Here is a 22,368-nt window from a genome sequence, read left to right on the forward strand (position 1 = left end):
CCCCCCCCCCCCCCCCCGAAAAAAAGCCTGCAACACTTACCAACTGCCTGTTCAGGATTTATATCAATGAACAAATCATCAGGCACAGAGAGGTTTTTAATATACATTTGCAAAACACAACGTATCCATGACCTTATAGTTAAGGCTTGAAAAGATACACAGCCTGAATGAGAAAGTGCTTCACATAATGTGCTGTAAAAACAAGTAGACGAATATTTTAAAAAAACACCCCAAAACAATATGTATATTCCCTGAGTACAGAGATTGAAAAGTAAAGAAAAACATTCTAACACCACCCCCCATCCTTGGCCTCACTTATTTTTCAGACAAACACACTAACATAGGCATGCATTGCTGAAAATAAACACTACAGATATACACAAAAAGATATGTTAGATAAGTATTCTTGTTTTCTGCTGTAATGTACTCATTTTTAACTTTCCTTTTTCCAGTAATGGCACATGTGTAGGCTTATGCTAGGGGAGAGGTTAAGGAAGAATATGGTCAAAATAGAAAAAGCAAGGTGCTTATAACTAAATAGGTGAGATAATAATGAAGGAAGTGGGAAGTAGAATAAAAAACAATGTATTATAACACACCAAGGTCAAGGATTTGAATTGCTGTACCAGCCAGCCACCTCCCCCTGCCTCGCCCCCCAACAAACAATGGCCCTTACAGTAAATAAACCGAGGTAATGACCATATAGGTAAGAAAAAAGTTAAAGACAAAATAAATTTCTATGTAGGTCTTCTGACCAATCCCATTCCTGTCCCCTCCTCTCCTGCTCCCCGACTCCATAGGCAGTCATTAAAGATTACCTCACATAGAATTCCAAAATAACATTTGCCAGAAATTTTAAAATTCTTTCTATGAAGCCAAAGACCTGGCTAAATGTGATTTCTAATCCATTTATTAGTGGGGATAGAGAGGATTGGGATAGTCTTAAACTAAATATACAGTGTTATATATAAAGTCAAAAATCTTAAAAATACATATAAAATCATAACTCTAAAAACGGTGTTTTAAAGTACTAAAGTTGTCATAAGAGTATACAATACAGAAGAGCACAGACTGGTCATTTATTACCTATATAACTTTCCCAAAGTTATTTAACATCTTTGCATTTCAGTTTTTTTTAACTGTTACTAATATATAACATTACTTTTAACATAAAAATCATGTCAAATAATTTTAACAAGTGTATAATAAATAATACAAATGTTCATTATTATTAAAGAATTCTCAAGCTAGAAGGAATCCTAAAAGTAATCCAATTGAAGTTGAACTCCTTACTTTACAACTGAAAGCCCAATGAGAAAACGTATACTTACTGACTCTGCTTAATGAACTTCCTTAGGAAAGAATTACCTCATCAACGACATCTCTTCATTTTCACTGACTGGCAGCTTGACAAGAACTACACTGGCCTCTTAGGCCTGTATATTTATTTTCCCTCATCTTGGTGTTCTTATTCAAATCTTCCTGATCACTACACACTATTTCTATTGTTACTTTATTTATTGTGTATTTTTTCAATCGAGGTTCCTCAGATCACTTGCGTAGTGTGGCAGGAGATACTTTAGATAAGGAAACCAATGTTCAGGTGAAGTGCCTTGTTAATGATCTTACAGGGTAAAAGCCAAATCTTTAAAAATCTAGCTGTAAAAAGGAATATTACCATTAAATCTAAAACTGCAATAATATACGAGTGTCTTACAGATTCCACTATTAACTGTATAGTTTCTTTTACAATGAGGAGTGTAGAAAGGTCATTTCAGAAAAGGCAGTCCCACAAAAACAGTTTTGAAAGGGCTTAACCAACATTTGTTTGAAAAAAAGAAAAACAGGCCACAAAACATAAGTTAACCCTCCAACTATTACTATTGTCAAAATGCTGATACATCGAAAACAAAAAACGGTCAAAGAAGAGTATATACAGAGAAGATCAGCTGTCCTTTGTGAAAATTCTCACCCTCCTATGGTACTGATCTACAATGGGCTTGCATTGATGTGTATACCTAAAATAAAAGCACATACCTATTTTGTAGGATATGACTTAAATATCTTGCTACGACTTGGGGCCAGATGATATCATCCCAACCAAAAAGCTGAATTATTGATATAACTGGCTGAGGCTGAAGGTCTGATGGAGCCGTGCTTGGCATGTCCATTGCTAGCAAAGTAAAATCTAGATTTGAAATGAGAAAAACTTAATGTGATAAAATTTTCAAAACCTTCTGTCCCCCCAAAATTATATTAGTGGTGAAAAAAAAAGTATCAAATAATAAAATGTCACATTTAGAAATGTAGAACAAACAATAAGCTAAAACTGAACTAAATTCATTTTGTCAAAGAAATTCCTGTAACTATCTAGATATCCAAGAGAGGGTCTAGAAGAATCTCAGTATTATCATTATAAATCTATAACAGCTTCCTCCCTCAAATTGCAAACTTCTAAGCCTGAGGTTTCTGTTAATGTACCTCCACTATTCAAAAGACCCATTTAAAAAAATATTTCTAGGATCTACTCTTCTCCAGTTATGCTAATTTACTTGCTACCTGTTACAGGTGAAAGTTCACTTTCTCCTTAGACACAAGACATTCTCCTCCACTAAACATTACAATCAATGACAACCCATCTCCTTCAGAACCCACAAAGTCCAGGAACAGAATTACTTAATCATGTTAAACACATATACTTTATTTTGTGATTTCCTGGGAATATGCCACCTCAATCTGTACTATATTAATTAATGTTTGTCAATAAACTGTTTATTAAGCAGTGCCTCCTTTGCAGCTCTCTCAGATGGTGGCTGTTTATTCTCCCACTCCCCTCATACCATTTGACCTGCAGATACAGTGAGTTTACTTCTTGGTCCACAGTGCTGCTTCTGTGCCATTCTCCCTTTCTCCTCCCTAAAACTTCTACTTTTAATCTCTTACCATCATATTATACCCATCACTACCTCTCCTTGTTGTATTTACCAACTGTTTTCTAGTGTATCTCCCCCTATTCCTTATCAATTGTAGCTCACTCCATTCTCCCCAATAGCACTCCTGTCATAATCTTTTATGAGTTTTTTTCCAATATCTTAGCCTCTCAAATTCTTGAACTCCTCTCTTACAATCTATCCTCCATTCTACTTCAGTCACTCACTCTCATGGTGATGGCCAGAGGCTTTGACATTACCAATTACTATAATTTCTCTATAATTTCAGTTGTAGGTACCCTACTTTTTGACACCAATCTAGCTTTCCAATTCTTCACCTATAGGGCCCCAGCTCCAACAATTCTTTGTTTCCATCAGGATCTACAATCTATTGATCCTACAACTTTTTCCCTATCCATCCCTGCTTTTGTGCCTTCCCTGCCCTCTTTAGACAGCTTGAATGCATGGCCCATTATTATGCTCATCTGTTTACACCACCAACTCCCTCGTTGCTTTCCTGATTCGCTGTACTTGCCTAGGAAAAAACATCATCTGTTTAATTCTGACTCTTGGACTTCTCTCCATAGGTACCTTCCCCTGTATCAACATAAATGACTGGAGAACAACCACACTGACTGACCTCACTTTAAATTTATGACTACAAACTTCCAGCAGGCCCTCAGAACTGGACAGCATTCCTACTACATTTCCCTAGTCCATTCAGTCTTTCATTCTCCTAGGGGACAATTGCATAACTTCTCTTCTCCCTTCATTAACAGCCAGCACCTCTTCCCCCTTCCTCGCTTTCAGTTAAAGCCTCACTTACTGCCCCAGAGACACGAGAAATATCAGAAGAGAACTACCACAAGCTCCTAACACATTTACCCTGCTGCTTCAATCTGGGCCCATTCACTCTGCCTTTTCTTTTGCTACTATAGGTAAACTGAGGCCAGGTCCTTTTTGGGATCCATCTTCTCTTGGCACTAAAACAAAAGTGGCTGTCTTGTACCATCAATTTTCCATCACTCTGGAACATTCCTATCAGCATTATAAATATACTAAAATTTCTCCAATGTTAATTTAAAAAAAAAAAACCTCTCCATTTTGACCCCACTTCCCCCTCTAGCTAATATCCCCGTATTTTTTTTTTTTTTACTTCTCTTAAACAGTGATATTCAGAAAGATTTATCTACATTTGCAGTCTGCAATTCCTCTTCCCACATTTTCTCTTGAATCATCTTCAATCAGGGCTTTGCCTCTCCACCACACAAAAACTGTTCTTCCAGGTCACCAGTGACTTCCCTCTTGTTAAACCCAATTATTAAACAACCAGTTCTCAAGCCTCATCTTACTCTACTCATTTGCAGCCTTTAAGCTGTTGATCACTTCCCCTTCCTTGGTTTCCAGGGCACCACAATTTCTTGTATTTCCTCTTGCCTCACCTGCACTCCATTTCAGTCTCCTTTCTTGTTTCTCCTTACCCTACAAATCCAAACACAGGAATACCATAGGGCCCAGTCCTTATACTTTTCACCCATACTTAATCTACTGGTGACTTCATCCAGTTTCATGGCTTTAAAGACTATTTATACATGGATAGTTTCCAAATTTAAATTTTCAGCTTGGACCTCTTCCCTGAACCCTGGGCTCATTATCCAAGTGACTATTTAACATGTCTACTTGGATTTTAATGGACATCTAAAAAAATATGTCCAAAATAAATATCTTAGTCTTCCCTCACAAAACCTGTTCCTGCCACAATCTTCCTCATCTCAGCAAATGGCTATAGTTACCCTTAGCCCTCTCTTCATCTATGTTGGTTACCATATCTTACCCAGTTAGCAAATTCTGTTAGTTCTACCTTCAAAATACTTTCTGTCCCTCCACATGGGAAATCTGACTACTCACCACTTCTACTGTAACCACTTTAGACCAAGCTGCTCACTTCTGGGCTATTGCAACAGAACTGGCTTCCCTGCTTCTCCTCTGGCCTCCTTATAAGTCTAGTCTCAATCACCAGCCAGAGGGATCATATCACTCCTCTGCTCAAAACTTCCCAACAGTTTTTCCAGTCTCGGAGTAAAGGCAAAAAGTCTTTACAACCACTTACAAGGCAGAACACAAACTAGGTCTCCATTACTTCTTGACCACATCTCTTACTTGTCTCATTTTCTCTCTCACTCCACATGAGACTTGGTTGCCTTCCTGTAGTTCCTCATACATACCAGACTTGCTCTTGCCTCTGGACTGCTGCAATAGCATCTCTCACCCACTTCAAATGTTTGCTTTGCTCAAATGTTACTTACTTAGGCCTTTCTGATCACACTATTTAAAATTACAACCTGCTTCTGGTCTTCCCGATCCCCATCCACTTCTGTATTTTAATTTTTCTCCACAGCATTTATCATGATCTAACATATTAAACATTTCATTTATTGTTCTCCCCCTACTAGACTATAACCTCCAAGAGAATATTCTTGTCCTTTTCTCCCACTGCTATGTATCCGACACCTATAAAAGTGGGTATCCAGTGACACTTCTTAAAATAAAGGAAATCATTCTCTCCTACACTATAAACTTTTTGTTTCAAATCAAACCCCAAACCCATTTTGCTTTTCATTTATATATCATTTACTTGCAGCACCTAAGACAGCAGTGACTAAACTGATGTGATACTATTTTTGTTGAATGACTGACAGGATGATGAATGTAAGAAAGATAAGTCATATTGGCTATTAATGACTGCTTTGGTTAAACCGATTATGAATATCAATATTTATTTTCATAGATATTACAGTAGATGGAAAAATGCTGCCCTGTCACAATTCTTCAATCTATCACTGTAAAATCTTAATTACAGAAGTGCAACAAGAATTCAAGATCTTTTCATATTTATATCATTCAGTCTTTTATCTCAACTTTCCTCATCCACACCAGGGTAAAATATATGTTAGTTTAGAGCTTAGGTTTTTAAAAGCAGTACATTTAAATACATTACATTCCTTTAAGTGTACTTTATTTAAATAAATATAGTCACCATACTGATCCCTGACTATTCTAGTACTTCTTAATAAATTTTGGGTAAAATAGCCCTTTGAGAAAAATAATGACCTCTTCTTAGAAAAGAGCATATATGACATATATTCAAATTCTTGTCTATAATTTCATGTGACTCTGAGTCCTCTGAAGCCTAAGGACATATCTTTAGGCTAATAATCAAATTAAGAGAAAATTACAACCTAAAGTAGAATATAGAAGAAATCAGAAAAATAACCTTCTGTATGAGTATATTCAATGTTATTCTCATCTCATCCTCTTGGTGTTGAAGTGGTATTCCTTCTATATTCTTTGGCTCTTTATACAAATTAACTTCATCTTATACCTAGATACCTTCTCATGTGATTTAAAAATAAACTTGACCTAATCAAAAGATACTTTACTTTCCAAATATTGCATGCATAAGAAAAGCTTATGTACATTCAATATTTTTAAGATTGAAAATTATCTGTAATTTTAGCAAACATTTAATTTTTAGTAATAAACAAATCAAAGGATCATAATTTAAAAATATGTAATTCATTTCATCTTTCTATCAAAATGTTTATTACACTGTAATAAAGCAAGAGTTTGCAAACAAGCAAATAAAATACTGACAAAGAGTCTGCAAAAAGAGAAAGTAATTAGCAAATTAATAATTAAGGCTGACCTGCAGCTACATCTGCAAGTTGTGAGAGAGGCACTATCTGTGACATTCTTTGACTCTTCAAAAATGTAAAGAAATGTCTCCACAGTGCACTAGCAACTGCAGCAAGGTGGCGCTCTTTAGCCGATAATGACGACTGTACAATTAGGTTCACATTCTCCCTTTGAAGTTCCTGACACAATTGTTGATGCATACTCCTAAAAAGAAATAAAAATATAGCTAACACACAACAAATGCTTACAGAAATCTTCTTTAAATACATTTTAGGCTTTTTAAATTTTATACCATATGTAAACTGAAGGACCATTTTATATAATTAAAACCTTTATGCCAAGACATTACACATTTTGGGGTTATTTGATGGATGGATGGTGGCATATTAAGCACCATAAAGTTAATGTTAATTACTAATGTCAACCATTAATTATAAGCTTTTTAATATGTCAGATCCAAATGAGAAACAGGCAGCTTCAGAATGAAGGTCTGCATTTTGCAATTCACTTATGACAAGTGATTTTACTTACAATCTAGACATAAAAACAATTTTTTAAACCATTTTTTCCTGAGGGCTTTAGAACATGGATGTACCAAGAGGAAGGTAACTATATCTGGCTTATGTATGGTATTTTAAATTATAGTATTTTCCTTATTTAGAAAAGACACAGGCTTTGTGCTAATATACAAAACTGTGCTGGATGTATTATTAGCATTTTGGTCCAAAAAGATTCGCAATTACACATAGTAAACAAAAGTAAACAACAAAAGGTTACTCTTCAGAAAATAATAAAACATAATTCAATACTGGCTCAAATTTTGATTCATTATTTACTCACCTTTTCTATTCAATTGAATATTTAGATACCTCTAGATCTTAGTAGAAACATATCTGGAGGAAATTGAGGTTACCAATTTTTGTTAGTGATCCAGAATAGAAGGCACTTATGCAATGCACCCGACAATTAATAATATGATTATTTAAAACTAAATGTACAACCATGCTATCATTACTGTTTTTTGTTTATATTATTGCCAGATCAACCGAGAGTAGACAAATTAATGGATATCATCCTTACATTTGCTTTCTTCAATTATACGGAAAGCAGTGAAAAATAACCAGTGGAAATGAGGCAGAAGACTTCCTGCAATAGAAATAATATTCCACTAAGAAAAATAATTAGTACTTAAAAAAAGAAAGAAATATTATATTATTTCCAATATTCTTGATGTTTTTTTAAATAGTTATGTAGGGGAAATGGACACTTGAAAGAAGTATACAAAACACATAACTAATATGCACCTAAAGTAATTCCCCAAAAAGATCCAAATGGTTGTAAGACCACATCTTAGAACATTTCACATAACTACACACAAGTGAGTAAAAATTCTAAGTATAAATTATATAACATTAGGACTTTGCCCCTTTGCACTGAGATTCCTGGATAACCAAGGGCCACTATTTAATAACATTTGAAGTAAAGGAGGAAAGAAAGTTTACAAATGCCTGGGGAAAGAGTACATAGTAAACAGTTCTCATAAAAGCTAACCAAATACCTGCTATGTTCTTTCTATGTAAAAACTTGCCTGAGATGTTTTCAACTTGAACTAGTAGATGGAGAACAATTTCAGGCCCTTTAGCTTAGAGTAAGATGAATAACAAACCACTAAAATTCATTTGGCAACTAACTCAGCTGCCTATATTAACTTGGAAAAGTTCACAAGTACATTTCTACACACTGGAGTCTGAGTAAAATAATACCACCATTTACACCACCCTTTATAGCTTTTTCAAAGTACATCGGTTTCAAAGGATAATAAATAACACTGTACTTGGGTAGAATGGATTTTTGCTATTTCTAAATAAGACATTTTATTTACTAACTAAAACATATCCCCTAGGAAGGAGTAACATTTCTGATCATCCTCTAATAGGTGCTAGAAATTGGTGGTTTTTTTTTTTTTTTTTTTTTTTTCCTTTTTGAGACCGGCCGCACGGCGCTCAGCCAGTGAGTGCTGTGAGCTCACCGGTCATTCCTATATAGGATCCGAACCTGCGGGGGGCCGCGGCGGGAGCGCCGCCGTGCTCCCAGTGCCGCACTCTCCCGAGTGCGCCACGGGCTCGGCCCTAGAAATTGTTTTAATTAAAAACCAGAACAACTCTATGGGATGGGTGTAATACAATCTTCTTTTTACAGATGATGAAGCTGATAGCAGGAAAGTTAAATACGTCACCCAAAGGTCACATGGCTGGGAAGGGTTGGTCCATAATCTGAACCTAAATTTGACTGTGAAACCCAAACTTTTTCCCTTATACGCTAAGACAAGCACAAGTTTTAAAAGGATTAAACATTGATAAATTTTGTTCTCTCCCAAGTTGGGTTGAAGACATTTCAGTAGGCCTAAGAAAAGGAACTGTAAAAACCACATGTTGCTTTGTGTTTGGAAGAGCCAGAGGCAACATCAAAATTCTGTATTAGAAAAGACTACAAGAAGAGATACCAGGAAAAAAAACATTGCATTCAAGGCAATAATGAGAAAGGCCAACAAATCAGAACCACCTTTGACCTCTCTGGAAGGAAATGTTGAGGTACCGGGGGTATAACTAGAAGTTACTGAGGGGATATGATTCAGAGCTCTGAATCCATTAGGTTAAAAAAAACCCAACAACCCTATACACCATTAGGTAAAAATTTAAAGCCAGAGGATACATCCTCCAAGGTAATTAAAGACAAGTTCCAATTAGGAGTAAGACAATGACCCCAAACCAGACTTGCTTTGGAAATGTGCATCCACTTAGTTTTTGGATTTGAAAAGAAGCTATACACCCTGGGAATATATGCAGAATACTTTCTGCTCAATGGCTTGAATGTTCAAGCTATGTCAGTCTGGATATGAATGATTACCTGCTATTTTAAAACAGAACAAAGTCGTTTAAGGCGTTATAATAATTTCTCTAAACATAAAGAAATCAGAGAGTGAGAAATGCAGGAAATACCAAGGATGTACTATAATGGAGTATGAGGGAAGAATCAAATTTCTGCACTGTAGCCAAATAGTTAGAAATACCCCTTACAGCCCCAGGTAATTTTTTAAATCCCGTTTTCTGGACCAGAAACTAACTATATAAAGACTACTAAAAAAGGAAATTTATTATATTTAGATGTGACCATTGCATATATGCTGAAGGTACATTTACAAAAATGTAAATATTAAAAGGAAGTCCGTCACTAGAGGTAAAAATGTAAAAGAAAACTCAAAGCATACATTAAATAGTATAAGAAATATAGTTCTAGATGTCACATCTATGAAATGTTAACTAACATTCTTCAACAAAATATGAAACTAGATTTGCTGCACAAAAGGTAAAATGTGATTTTTTAGTCAAAAACTAAAAGGTATAACAGAAGAGATGTAGAATCTCCAAACATATGGCAATTGTTTTGTTTGAGTAAAGACATATTCCACATGAGTTAAAATCATTTTGACTGCTCTTTTGCGCCATTTTCCAAGACTTGTTTTCCTATTTTTTAATCTGCCTGCTACTTCTTGCTTGCATTTCACATCTAGGCAATATGAGATGGATTCACTTACCCTTTTTGCCTCTACCTCCCTACCCCGTACAGACACACAAAGGTATTGAGGCATCTGTCACACAAGAGGCACTGAAACTTGTACCTGACTGATGCTACCTGCCAGCCTCATCTTTAAGTTGCTGCTCCTCCCTAACAACTTAGGCAGACTTCTAGGACCACTTACTGGACTATTGCTTATAGGTTCTACTTCTAATCTTGGCATACACTTGTTTACCCTGCAACTGATAATTATAGAATAAGGCATGCTATTCTTTATATTACCTTCCTGGTATTCACAGTTGTACATTTAATATTTCTCATACATTGTATCTCAAAATTTAAAGAAAAGAAAAATTATCTATTGACGAAACTTGCACCACACAGAAAAAGCATAATATAATAAATGTGACTTATAAGAGCTAACAGAAAGCAAGGAATTAACAGCAATACGTGAATTCCTTTTTTAGCTCTATACCAAACGAGGTAACTTTTTATAATCTATATCAGTGAAAAATATAATGGGAAGTATTAAGTTAAAAATTTGTTACAAATCACTATGAGTAATTATAGTATGTTACGGAAAACCGAATGGTAATCAAGATACTCTATTTTTAGCTTCTGCTAAACTCATTAAAAAATCTTAGACACTTTGAATTATCTTGTCATATTTGTTCACATCTCTGAAATACAGCTATAATCTACCTTCTTACCCAGAAAGAATATAACATAGCCAAGGTTATGATATTACCAGGAGAAAAACCCAAAGTTTTAAAGCTGGAAGTTACCCTAAAAATCATCTAATCCAATCCTGTCTTTAAAGATGAGAAAAAGCAAAAACAAAACAGCCTCCAGGTAAAGAGATTTCTACAAAGCCTCACTGTGAGATAACAGTAGCTTTAGTCCTGACCCCCCAATTGTGTGCATGCCCAAGTTACGAGGGAGAAGCAATAAAACAGAAACGAGGCTGGCAAGTAGCAGTCAAGGCATACTTTGCAGTACCACCATGTAATAGATGCATCAATACACCTGTGTCCATGTGTATGTGAGAACAAGGCAAGGAGTTGGTTGACTGTTTTGATTATGAAGGGACCACAAACAGATAAAAACACAGTGCTAGCAATGATGCTTACAGTCACATACAATGCACTATTTAGGAAAAAAAGGGCTCCTCAAGATATAAGGAGAATGATTCACATGAATGCTTGTCTAGGAGAGAGAAGACCAGCTTCCGATTCTGGAAAACTTCTGAGACTCAGTTTTTCATCTGTTGAATGGGCATAATGCCCTACCATACTCATGGAGCTGCTAAAGTATCAAACCACAGCACTCTGGTGAAAACACTTTGTAGACTGTAAGGCAAGATAACATGTACTTTAGTCATGTTGCTACTGCTTCTAACTCTTGATAACCATGTTCTTAGAGGTAGCAGGGCATCACTAGAAAGACGGGGGCTGTGGAGACAGATATACCAGAGCATAAATCTTATCCTGCCAACTACTAGTTGGATGGCCAGTTCTTCATCTGTTTGAAAACTTAAATAAGACATATTCAACAACTAGAGCAACAGTTATTGTTGGCCAGAGAATTATAGATTCTTTATTGAGAATCTATGTTCCAGTCCTATTTTGAGTGTTTGACTTTCATTAATTACTTTAATCTGTAAGTACTATAACTGTCTCATTTTTATAGACAAGGAATCTGAGTACAGAAAGGAAATGTAATTTGCAGGGTCATGCTGTTAGCAAGCAGCAGTGACAGGATTTGAACCCAAGCAGTCAGTATAGCTTCAATACCCCAAATCCTAATCACTATGGTACAACTGCCTCAAATACCATTTTACTACCCAAATAAATAATACATGCTTCAAATGTCACATTCCTGTATTCATTAATTCATATACTAAGTTCTTAGTAAAGGTAGTTACAAAGTAGTACACCAGCCAATCCCAGGTAGCACACCAGATGCATACACATTACAAGTTTAATATTTCTGGGGAATGTGGACTATTCTATAGGGATTCCAAAGATCAATGATATGTGATTAATTTAAATTCTTCTTATGGCCCAAAATTGAGTTAATTTGCCAGACTGGTAAAAAAGAACAAATCAGGGATCCAGTGATGAACCTAGCAAATCAAGCATGCCTACAGTAAGGCTGCCTTACAGTTTTATACAATAACACTGGTGAACTATTTAAAATGAGGTTGCTTGCCCCTGTCCCCAAAGCAATGGCTACCTCTGGTATGAAATTATGACACTAAAAAGTGATTATTTTAGAAATTACCTTTATACTTGCATTAGTTTTGTATTTATAGATGATTACGGATCTCAAATTACTTACATTTTTCAGATATACTTCACTGCATTTCATGATACACTAATAACAAGTATCTACCTTCAGTAGTTCCCAATATTAACTACCATCAAAATCATCTGTAGATTTTTCTAAAAATACTAATGTCCTGGCCTCACCAAAGATCTTTCTGCATCTTCAGTACTGGGGCCTAAATATACTATTTGTTTTTAAATTCTGACACATTAGGTCTGGGGAGGGGTCCAAGAGACTACATTTCTATCAGGCAGATGCTGCTAGCCCATGCACCACACTTCCTGGCTTTTTTCATCTATGAAATGGGGACAATAATAATACTTCAGGATTAAAATAGTTAATAAAGATCAAACACTTAGAATAAGGCTGGCACATACATTCTCTATAAACAATCTTTGATTCTCTGATCAACAATAATAATTATTCCACTTATTGACTGTGTCCTATTTAATTTTTGCAACAGAAAAGAAAATGGCCATGCAACTAGCCCACGGACCACACTAAGTAGCGAGACCATACATAATTCTGTACTGGGAGGGTTGAAAACCAGTCCTCTACTCTGTAGCTGTAACTGTAAAACAAACTATAGATCTGTTTTACCAATTTATTGAGACCAGTATAAGCAAATGGGCATGGAAGTGATTCTCAAAAGGACTGGTTAGGTAAAAAGGAGGAAAGTAAAAATCCATTCACTTACTCTCTAATTCAACACATATTGCATAGGTTCTAGGAAATAGGGACACAAGGTAACAAAATAGGCAAAGTTTCTGCCCTTCTGGACTTATATTCTGATGAGAAACAGATAAACATGTAGATGTGTAACACCTCACATTGTGGTAAGCTTTATGGATTAAAAAAGAAATCACAGTACAAGGATAATGAGTGACAGGAGCCAAGATTTTAACTAGGATGATCAGGAAACACCTTTTGAGGAGACATTTGAGCAAAGACCTAAATAAGTAAGAAAAGGAAACACATGGATATATGAAGGAAGAGCATTCCAGGGAGAAGAGACAGCAAGTGCAAATGTGCTGAGGCTGGCAGTTTCACAGGTTCAACGAGAAACCACCAGGAGGCCAGTGTGGCTGAAGCACAATCTTGTGGCAGAAGAAACAGTAGATGAATTAAAAGAGGTGGCTGGGTTGGTAAAGACTTTGGATAAAATCAAAGTGGATAATTAGCCACAAAAGCATAAGTGTAATATAATTTACATATAAAAACACAAGGTGTCTGGAGGATGGAAAAAAGTAACCACTCTCACTGTAACGAAGAATTTTTATAGTAACATTAGAAGCAATAAATTTAAGAGTAGAAATGGGGCCCTGTTTGTTCAGTCACATTTTTTCTTCATTCACTTCACAGGAAGTTACTCAGTGCCAGTCACTGTGTCTGATACTAGAGATAAAAAATGGTTACAGCAGATCCTTCAGTTAAAATTTTAAAAAATGTCAAGAAACCACTGAAGGATTTTCAACTGGGAAATGATATAATGGAAACAATGCTTTGGGAAAGATTAATCTGGCAATGGCAAACGGAATGGGTCAGAGTAAGAACTGACTAGAAATAGGTAAGACATTTAGGAAACTTCTATAAACATCTAGGTAGGAGCTAATGCACAATTTGAGTTACTTTATGAAGGAAAAAGAAAGTCAACAGTAATTATTTGGCATTTTGTGAGGGGAGAGGTAAGAGCAGCCTATTTTATTGCCAGGTTTGGGGGAGAAACAAAGTAAGGGCAGTTAATTACTACAGAAGACTATGATTTGAAAACAGAAAATTTAAGTAACAATATCCAAAAAGTTTTTGGAAATCTGGACCTAGAGTCCAAGAGTACATTCAAACTTAGGAATCATTCTGCCCTGTAGTTCAGCTCATTTTAATAAATATGTCAATGTTTATTAATTACATACAGCACTGTAGTAGGTGCTAACTATTCAATATGGTCTTTGCTCTCAAAGAATGTTCAGTTAAGTGCTGAGACAGAAGTATGCACAGAGTATTATAATCCACATAAAAGGAACTGGAGGTTCAATGAAGGTTTCTTGTAGGAGACACACAATTACCAGTTAGGGAAGTTGTATTAGCTAATTAAAAAATACTACAAAAAATTTCAGGAAGTAGAAGTAATATGAGTAAAGCACAGTGTGAACTGAAATTGCATGGTGTAATAGCGGAATCACAAACAATTTGGTATTACCAGAGGATAAAAGGTCAAGGGAAAGAATGATGGAAAATGTAACTGGAGTACTGATGGAGACCAGGTTATGGAAGGCCATGCCTCATAAGTTAAAGCCATAAGTAAACAATTTTTAAAAGTAGAGAGAGCCAATCAAGACAAAACCAACATATGTACCCAACATATATCTTCCTAATAGTTTGTTCCCAATATAACCTAGAGCTTATAAGGATTGCCTGATACAATTACACATTGAAACACTGTATGTAACTGCACAGGGCTAATGTTACAATGCTAGTTACATTTGAAATATTTTCATTAAAAAACCCAACCTGATATGTATGTACATGTGTGGCTTTGTACATATACAAATATATATGACTACTCACGACATACTCTATACACAAACATATATTTTGCCAATGCTTGAGTGCTATCTGATACTCTCATCTAATAAAATTGAGTATGGCAGACCAACATACGCAATCTTGACCAACAGGCACCAGCATTATTAGCACAATGTACTGTAAATGTTCTTAGCAAATGGGTGCTCTACCACACTATCCTTAGTTGAAGATGTTTATTTTGTTGTGGTCTCTGTTCCTGCCATTTATTCTGTTTGTTTGGGGGGGTGGGTGGGCAGTTCAACCTATGATCAACAAGTAAAAGTCCTGAACTTAGCACAAAGAATTTTTAAAAAAGTATCACATTGGATGTTAAGATTTAAGTTTTACAGCACCTCAAGATGCCTTCAAGGAAATGATTGAGGATAAAAACCACAATTAAGGCTTGGTTGAAGTCCTTTGGCATTATAAGTATAAGTAACTATAGGCAGACAGATGTCATAACTTAAGGATTTCTAAAAGAACAGGAGAATAATCATCACCAGATCATGACAACTCATTTCCAAAGGGGTAATACCACAATAACCTTGTACTGCTTATATTTAGTTAGGGCTCCCATTTCTAGGAACTCATTCTCTAAATTTAATAGTGAGAATGTGGGTATAAGACAATGAATAAAAGTGAAAGGAAATTATGGGCTCAATATAAAACTAATCAGTTCTCAGGTTTGCTGGCTACCAGAATATCATATGGTTAATATCACAAGATAAGATCCAGTATTTTTATCCTTTAAGTCAGAAGCACTCAGAGGTGAGATCATCTTTGTAAAGAATCTCACAATGAAATGTACACATCTTTGATAAAACATCTAAAGTTGTCATATTGATCTTCTGGGATTTCAAATACAGTACTCTTCTTCTTCAACTGTAAATGGATAGGGTATAATTGAGCCAGCACACATGTACTGGATCTTATCCAAAATGTTAAGTTATTTATAGAAATTTCATATGAGAAAAAGGAGGAAAAAAAACTTCAGGAATAGATGGTTAAAAAAGAAAATGGAATATATTCATCCTCAATATAGGCAATATTGTAAACAGAAAATTTATGGAATATACCCTCATTTTGGAACAGAGACCACCAATCTATCTAAATTAGCAGTACTGGAGCCAATAATTACTGGTGGTATTAAACACACCTTACAATCTTTAATTTTCTTCCTCCTCTAGCTCCTTCCTCTCTATATGTCTTGATTTGACCATTCCATCATGTACTGAATACTGTGTAATTTTAAAAACATGGCCGCAAATTCTTTGGCACTCCTTGAATCTGGGAGATGTTGTGACTGTTTGACCAATAGAGTGCAGCAGACATGATACTATCTAACTCCAAGCCTTCATAATAAAAAGCGATGAAGCTTTTGTTATGTTTGTTGGGAAAATTCAGTTTTAGAGGCCTGAAATGCCACGTGTGGAGTCCAGTTACCCTGAGAACACCCTGTTGAAGAAGCCAAAGGTAGCACTCGGGTCAACAGTCCCAGCTAAGACTGCCCTTTGGACATTCTAGCTCAGACACTACACAGGTTAGTGAAGAACCAGCCATCTAGGAACAGTGTTCTCCAGCTTCAACTGTTCCAGCCTTTTGAGTTACCTCAGACATTGAATCATCCTAGCTGAGGCCCCAGACATGGTAAAGCAGATAAGAGCTATCCTTGGCCTTCCAAATTCCTGACCTACAGAATATGTCAGCATAATGAAAGTGTTGTAGTGGTGTTTTATGCGACTATGTTTTGGCATGGTTTATAATGCTCTAAAGAACAGGTATCTATTATATTCTAAGTAATCTATAGAAATTAGAGGTTTGAAGATGAAAAAGATACAGACCTGACCTCAAGGAATTCACACTTGGGATTGGGGGGTGGGGAAACAAAGACCTTTATTAGAAATATAACCAAGGGGTAGTATCTACAATGGTGCAGAGGCAGACTTACTTAGACAAAACAGCTATGTTTTAAATCTCCTAGGAGCCACTCACAACAATTTCAGTAATTTTGGACTTATTTTAGGACAAATGAATTGAAAGATAAGGTTTATCTGAAGAACAGCTACTTTTTCTACCTATCCAGCACAGAATACCTATAGCAAATGTATGCTGAGACATTTTATGCATATTTACTCAATAAATTTTACTAAATTCTTGCTGCTTTCTCACTTCATTAATAATAGACAGCTTTTTTTAAAAAAACAAGTTTCATTTTAATTTTCCCTAATTAAATGGGAACTATCTTTTAAAGCTAAGTAAGAAACCATGCTCCAAAAACTAGCTTAGATCTCACCATTCCAGCAGTCTTTTCTGAAAACGGCAGCAAACAGTCAGTGCTACCCTCTAACGAGAGCTGTAATCATTCTACCACATCTTACAACGTGTGTTTAGTTGCTATATGACATGTGGGGGGATATGCTTTTATTTCAAAAGAACTCAAGAGTCATTTTATTAAAGGAAAGACTCAAACATTTTTGAGGTCAAATATTCCACAACAAGTAAGCTAGGGCTAAATTCCATTTGTGAGTATTTTTCTTAATTGGTGGTAATAAATTCCTAAAAAAGAAAGGGTCTAATGGTAATGTTGACTGATTCTTAACTACGTCAACCCAAATGTTTCCATCGCAGTGAAATCTGCTCTATAATTTACCTTAATGGACTAGGTATATCAATAAATATTGAAAATATTCAGTCTCTTTTTTTCCACCTCCATTTAAATCAAATCCAATTCTATGTCAACAGATTGTACCAATGTATAATTACAATAGCTAATGCACTGGGAAAAGTAGTGTTCTTTGATAAATATTTTTTCTAAAACCTCTTAAGTAATCTGCATCCTTAATATTTCTCTCATACCCATGAAATACAGTAAATTACCCAACCAGACACTACTGACCATTGCCAATTCTGTTAATGGATCTAAAAACCTCATCATCATCAGCTCCAATAGTGACCTTTTTTCTGGATTTGAAAACTCAGTAAAGCAAGAGTCAAAAAGTGCCTAGGGATGTTTTACACAGAATTTTCTTCATCAAAAGAGTAACCAAACTCTAACAGAAACAATAGCTTAGGTCAGTTATAATATAATGCTGAACCTGGAGTACATAAATAAGCTTGAGAAGTCTATAAACCCCTTGAAATTATGTGTAAAGTTTTGTGTATACGTAAATGTATATAGATCCCGTCCCTTTTCTTCTGCCTTCTACCACTTTATAAACACCTTCTTCTTAAGTACAAGCTAAATGTTTCACCTCACTTTCTCACCCTGACTTTTCTTATCCCTTGTTTTCATTTCCCCACTCTGTGCCTCCACTGTCCCCAACAATTCAATTGTAACCTCTATGTACCAAATAAGCTAACTTAGAAGGAATGCTTAATATAGAAAAAGATGGGACTAGTCAATGTATAAAATCAATCATCAAAATCATCAAAAAAAATAAAGTATGAACTTTAAATTTAAAATTAATAAATTTCTTAATTTTAAATTATGGTTATTCCAGATACTTAGTTACACACACATTTCTCTCTAGAGATGCTACTTACACTTTTACTGTAGATCTTTAAAAGGAGGAAAAAGTGTTCCTATAAGATTATCCATTGAGTCAACGATCTGTGGGGTTTATTATAAAGCTGTTATTAGGGCCGAGAGCCTCAAAGGCTTTTATTATATCACTAATTTCTTTTTGCAAGGCTTCAGCAAATGAACTGATTTATCTGGTTCTGCATGCTTGGGGCTTGACACATGCTATTTGTACATGACAGGTTTCATCTGTGTAGTACCATTGATAACATTTATCTGCACATCAAAAAAGTTCATCTTCTGATGTAAAAAAAAATTCATGCATATGCTGGGATAAGAAATGTTAAAGTGGTGAGTAAAAGATCTGTGATATCTCATAAAATGGAACTGAACTATAAAAAGATCGCCAACTGAGTATGAATGTGCAAAAGCGCTATAAATGCAAATACAATGCCAAAAAAGGGAAGAACTAGAAAGATCCTCGCTTACACTGATAAGGTAGTAGGGCTTTGTCAGTTAGCATCCTGTGAATGGGAAAAATTAATTTACTTTCAAATAAGAAAAGATAAAATTTCATAAAGTTTTATGACTGAAGCAGAAATATTTCAAAATAAATTTTAAAATAGTGCCCACTGTTTACTACTGCCAGAAGAAAATTAACTCCTGAAATTAACTCTTATGGGATAAAAATGTTTAAATTGACTGTTTCTGTGGCTCACAATTAAAAATCTTTGACGACGCTTATAGTCCTTACAGGAAAGTAACTTTATAGAACATAGAGACAAAAAGGTAACCAAATGTAAGACTGCTTTCCTTTCAGAAATGATAATCAGCTTAAAAAAGCATCTCTGTAAAAAGATTCTGAAATGAGAGCACAGCTTACATATTTAAATAGCCAGACAATAATAAGGTATTTCCAAATTTCCAACAGATGATAAATAACGACATTCTTTCAAGAACAAATAGTGTTTTTCTTTATGAAGAAGGCATACATGAAGTTAAAGAATTTGTTTCTGTAACTCAACTTTCAGAATGTGAGGTTAACGTTAGGCCCCAATCTCCCCTCAACTCTTAACTCTTTCCAGCATTTAGTAATGTAGACAGTGGAGCTAATTTTCTGTCATTCAGGAAGAACTGCTGGATCGCTAAACTTGTATCATCATCACCTCTGAAACAGTAAAAATCACTGTTAGAACCAATGGTTTATTAGATCGAACCCACCATCAACAATGTCAACTCTGCCTGGTCGTGTTAACAGGAAAATGTTTTACGAGTTCCACCACTGGGCATCAATTTAACTTCCAGCACCAGCTATGCAGTAAAACTGTGAACGTAATTTATATGGTGACCCGTGTGTGTGGGAAGCAATATCTAGGTGAAACTTCTCACAGTCTGACAAAATGCTTTGATTTGCACCATTCAGATGATTGAGCAAAAGGAGTTTAAGCAATCACCACCAATAGCCTTTATCTCCAAATACACTAAAAATATATTACACTTTGAGTGCAACCTATTGCTTTAGAGCCTAGGTTGATAGAATAGAAATGATTGGATAAATATTACATTTTCAACTGGTACACATCTTGTCCATTAGGTTTAAATATTGGACAAGCTATGTGTTTAAGATAAACATCAGTCTTAGCTGATTGTATCACACACTACATTCAGAAAGCCTCCAAATGTTTCCATAGTAACATTTTTGTGCTTACATATAGCTGAGGATACATGTTTGTTGCCAATTAGGAGAAAGTAAACTGAGATACCAAACCGAGAGACCACTGTACTCTTTTTAAACAATCTACCTTTGTGTTTTACTTGGCATTTAATACAGTTGATGGTTACACATCTATTGCTGCATACAAAGTAACAAAGTAATCACTTAAGTTGGAAGGAACATAAATAAATAGAGCTCACCCACCTATCCTAAATAAGAGTTTACTATTCAGGCCATTTTAGTAATTTTAACTGGCATAGATTCCATACTCATGGCTTTTCCGGTAGTTACTGTTGTTCATTAAGGGAACGGTATTTACCTGGTAACCTCTCTATCCACCTGCCTGAGACCATACACCTTTAAAGATGGCAACAGATTTTTCTGATCTATACATACAGAGCAAAGCTGCCAGGATTACTGCAACACAACTTTTAAATATCCTTTCTAGCATCATGAGAGGGATCCTCTGCACATCATCTTTAGTGCCCTTGGGCTCCTAAGCGACTACAGAAGCCTTGACTAACCTGATTAACTCAGTGTCACTTTCTACTGTTTTCTAATTTGGTTTGATTACATACTGTAAAGTGTGTAATACCATCTCCAGTGTGGTGATGAAAAAAATGGACTTAGAGAGGTCAAATATCTTGACCAATAAGTAATGAAAATGCAATGGTCTATCTGACTCCAAAGTAGTTTCCACTGTAAGTCATCTTTGTTCAAGATCAGACTGTAATAATTAAAATCTTGTACCTAAAGTTTTTAAAAAGTACCTAATAAAATAGTAAAATGAAACTAAAGCACACATAGGAGTTTTTATGAGGTATACCTTCATAATATTACTCATCACCAGCCTTCATTTATTAAAGAACTATATTACTAATCAAGGGATTCATCAGACAAAATGACTATTGGTCATTAATGTTGGCAGTTCAGTTCTTTTCTTTAATTAAGTTTACCACCCTTGTTTTTTGTGCATTTTGTTTGCCACATTGAAAAAAATAATTGCTTCATGCAAAATGGATATAAAGTAACAACTTAGTATTTAGAAACAAATCATATCATATTTCATATACAAAGCCATTTGTTACAGCATGACTAGAAGAGACTTAAACATTTAACTTGGTATGCCTAGCAAGATCTTTTAAGCTGTATTTCTTATCTTGTACTTCAAAATTTGAAACTAGAAAATCCCACTTGACCAGAAAGGCAAAAAATGAGGTTGTCCCTTCTAGGGTTAACAGATGCTTTTTGTAAGATTTTAGGTAAGATTAACCTTTTGCTCACAATAGGACTGGTTATTGGTTTTATTTTTTTTTCTGTCTTTAACTCAGGTAAAAATCAATATAGAGCGAGACAAAGGGCTCTAGAGGGTCTGGCTATACCAGCTTTTGGTTTGGCTCCTGCACAATTCTACAACATGCTGAGGCTGGGAAGGATTAGCCTGCTTGTGTTGAGTAAACCGATGATACTCAATAAACAGTTTCTGTTGTAAACCCCTTAGGACGTGCAAAGCCACACTAGTTGGCAATAGACCAGATAAGCTGCAGAACCAGCTGTAATCTCATTTAGACCTGAGCTGATCCTCCTGTCCTTTCATTCCACAGGATCAAAGCAAACCACTGAGGAGGCAGCTGTATTATAGCAGCTCTGCTTGCTGGATGCAGCAAACATTTCATAAATTCCACTCCTTGAAGCAAGTCTCTACCTAATCTACCCAGAGCTGGTACAATCAATGAATTTCTGAATTCATTAAACTGATTATTATAGGGTAACCATTTTCTGTTTGGAGAAATGTGACAATTGCATACCAACTTTACAAAGCAGCTCCTGTTTCTGACCATTTTTTTTCTGGAAGGGTCTAAATTTCTCCCCATAACATCTAATAAAAATGGTTTAAAACATACTTAGCTCATTATCTTTAATGCATATCAACAAGCAAACAATATATGATGCTAAATTCCTCCAGATGTAGTACCTGACTACCACTCAAATGCAGCCAGGCTTTAACAGTGGCCCATACTTTCTATGCTCAATAGCATGGG

At 35.4% G+C, this 22,368-nt stretch overlaps 1 protein-coding gene across 1 annotated transcript in view; it reads right to left on the reverse strand.

Moving 5' to 3' along the window:
• The window catches only part of MMS22L (MMS22-like, DNA repair protein), a 117,724-nt gene that overhangs the window by 33,495 nt on the left and 61,861 nt on the right, over window positions 1-22,368 (reverse strand). The window contains exons 14-16 of the mRNA XM_008571307.1: window positions 6,637-6,830; window positions 2,038-2,188; window positions 41-192 (exon numbers count right to left, since the gene is read on the reverse strand). Coding sequence (XP_008569529.1) covers window positions 41-192; window positions 2,038-2,188; window positions 6,637-6,830 — 497 coding nt within the window. The remainder of the gene's footprint in view (window positions 1-40; window positions 193-2,037; window positions 2,189-6,636; window positions 6,831-22,368) is intronic.

The sequence above is a fragment of the Galeopterus variegatus genome, unplaced genomic scaffold (genome assembly GCF_000696425.1).
Source record: "Galeopterus variegatus unplaced genomic scaffold, G_variegatus-3.0.2 Scaffold678, whole genome shotgun sequence".
Taxonomy (NCBI): Eukaryota; Metazoa; Chordata; class Mammalia; order Dermoptera; family Cynocephalidae; genus Galeopterus; species Galeopterus variegatus.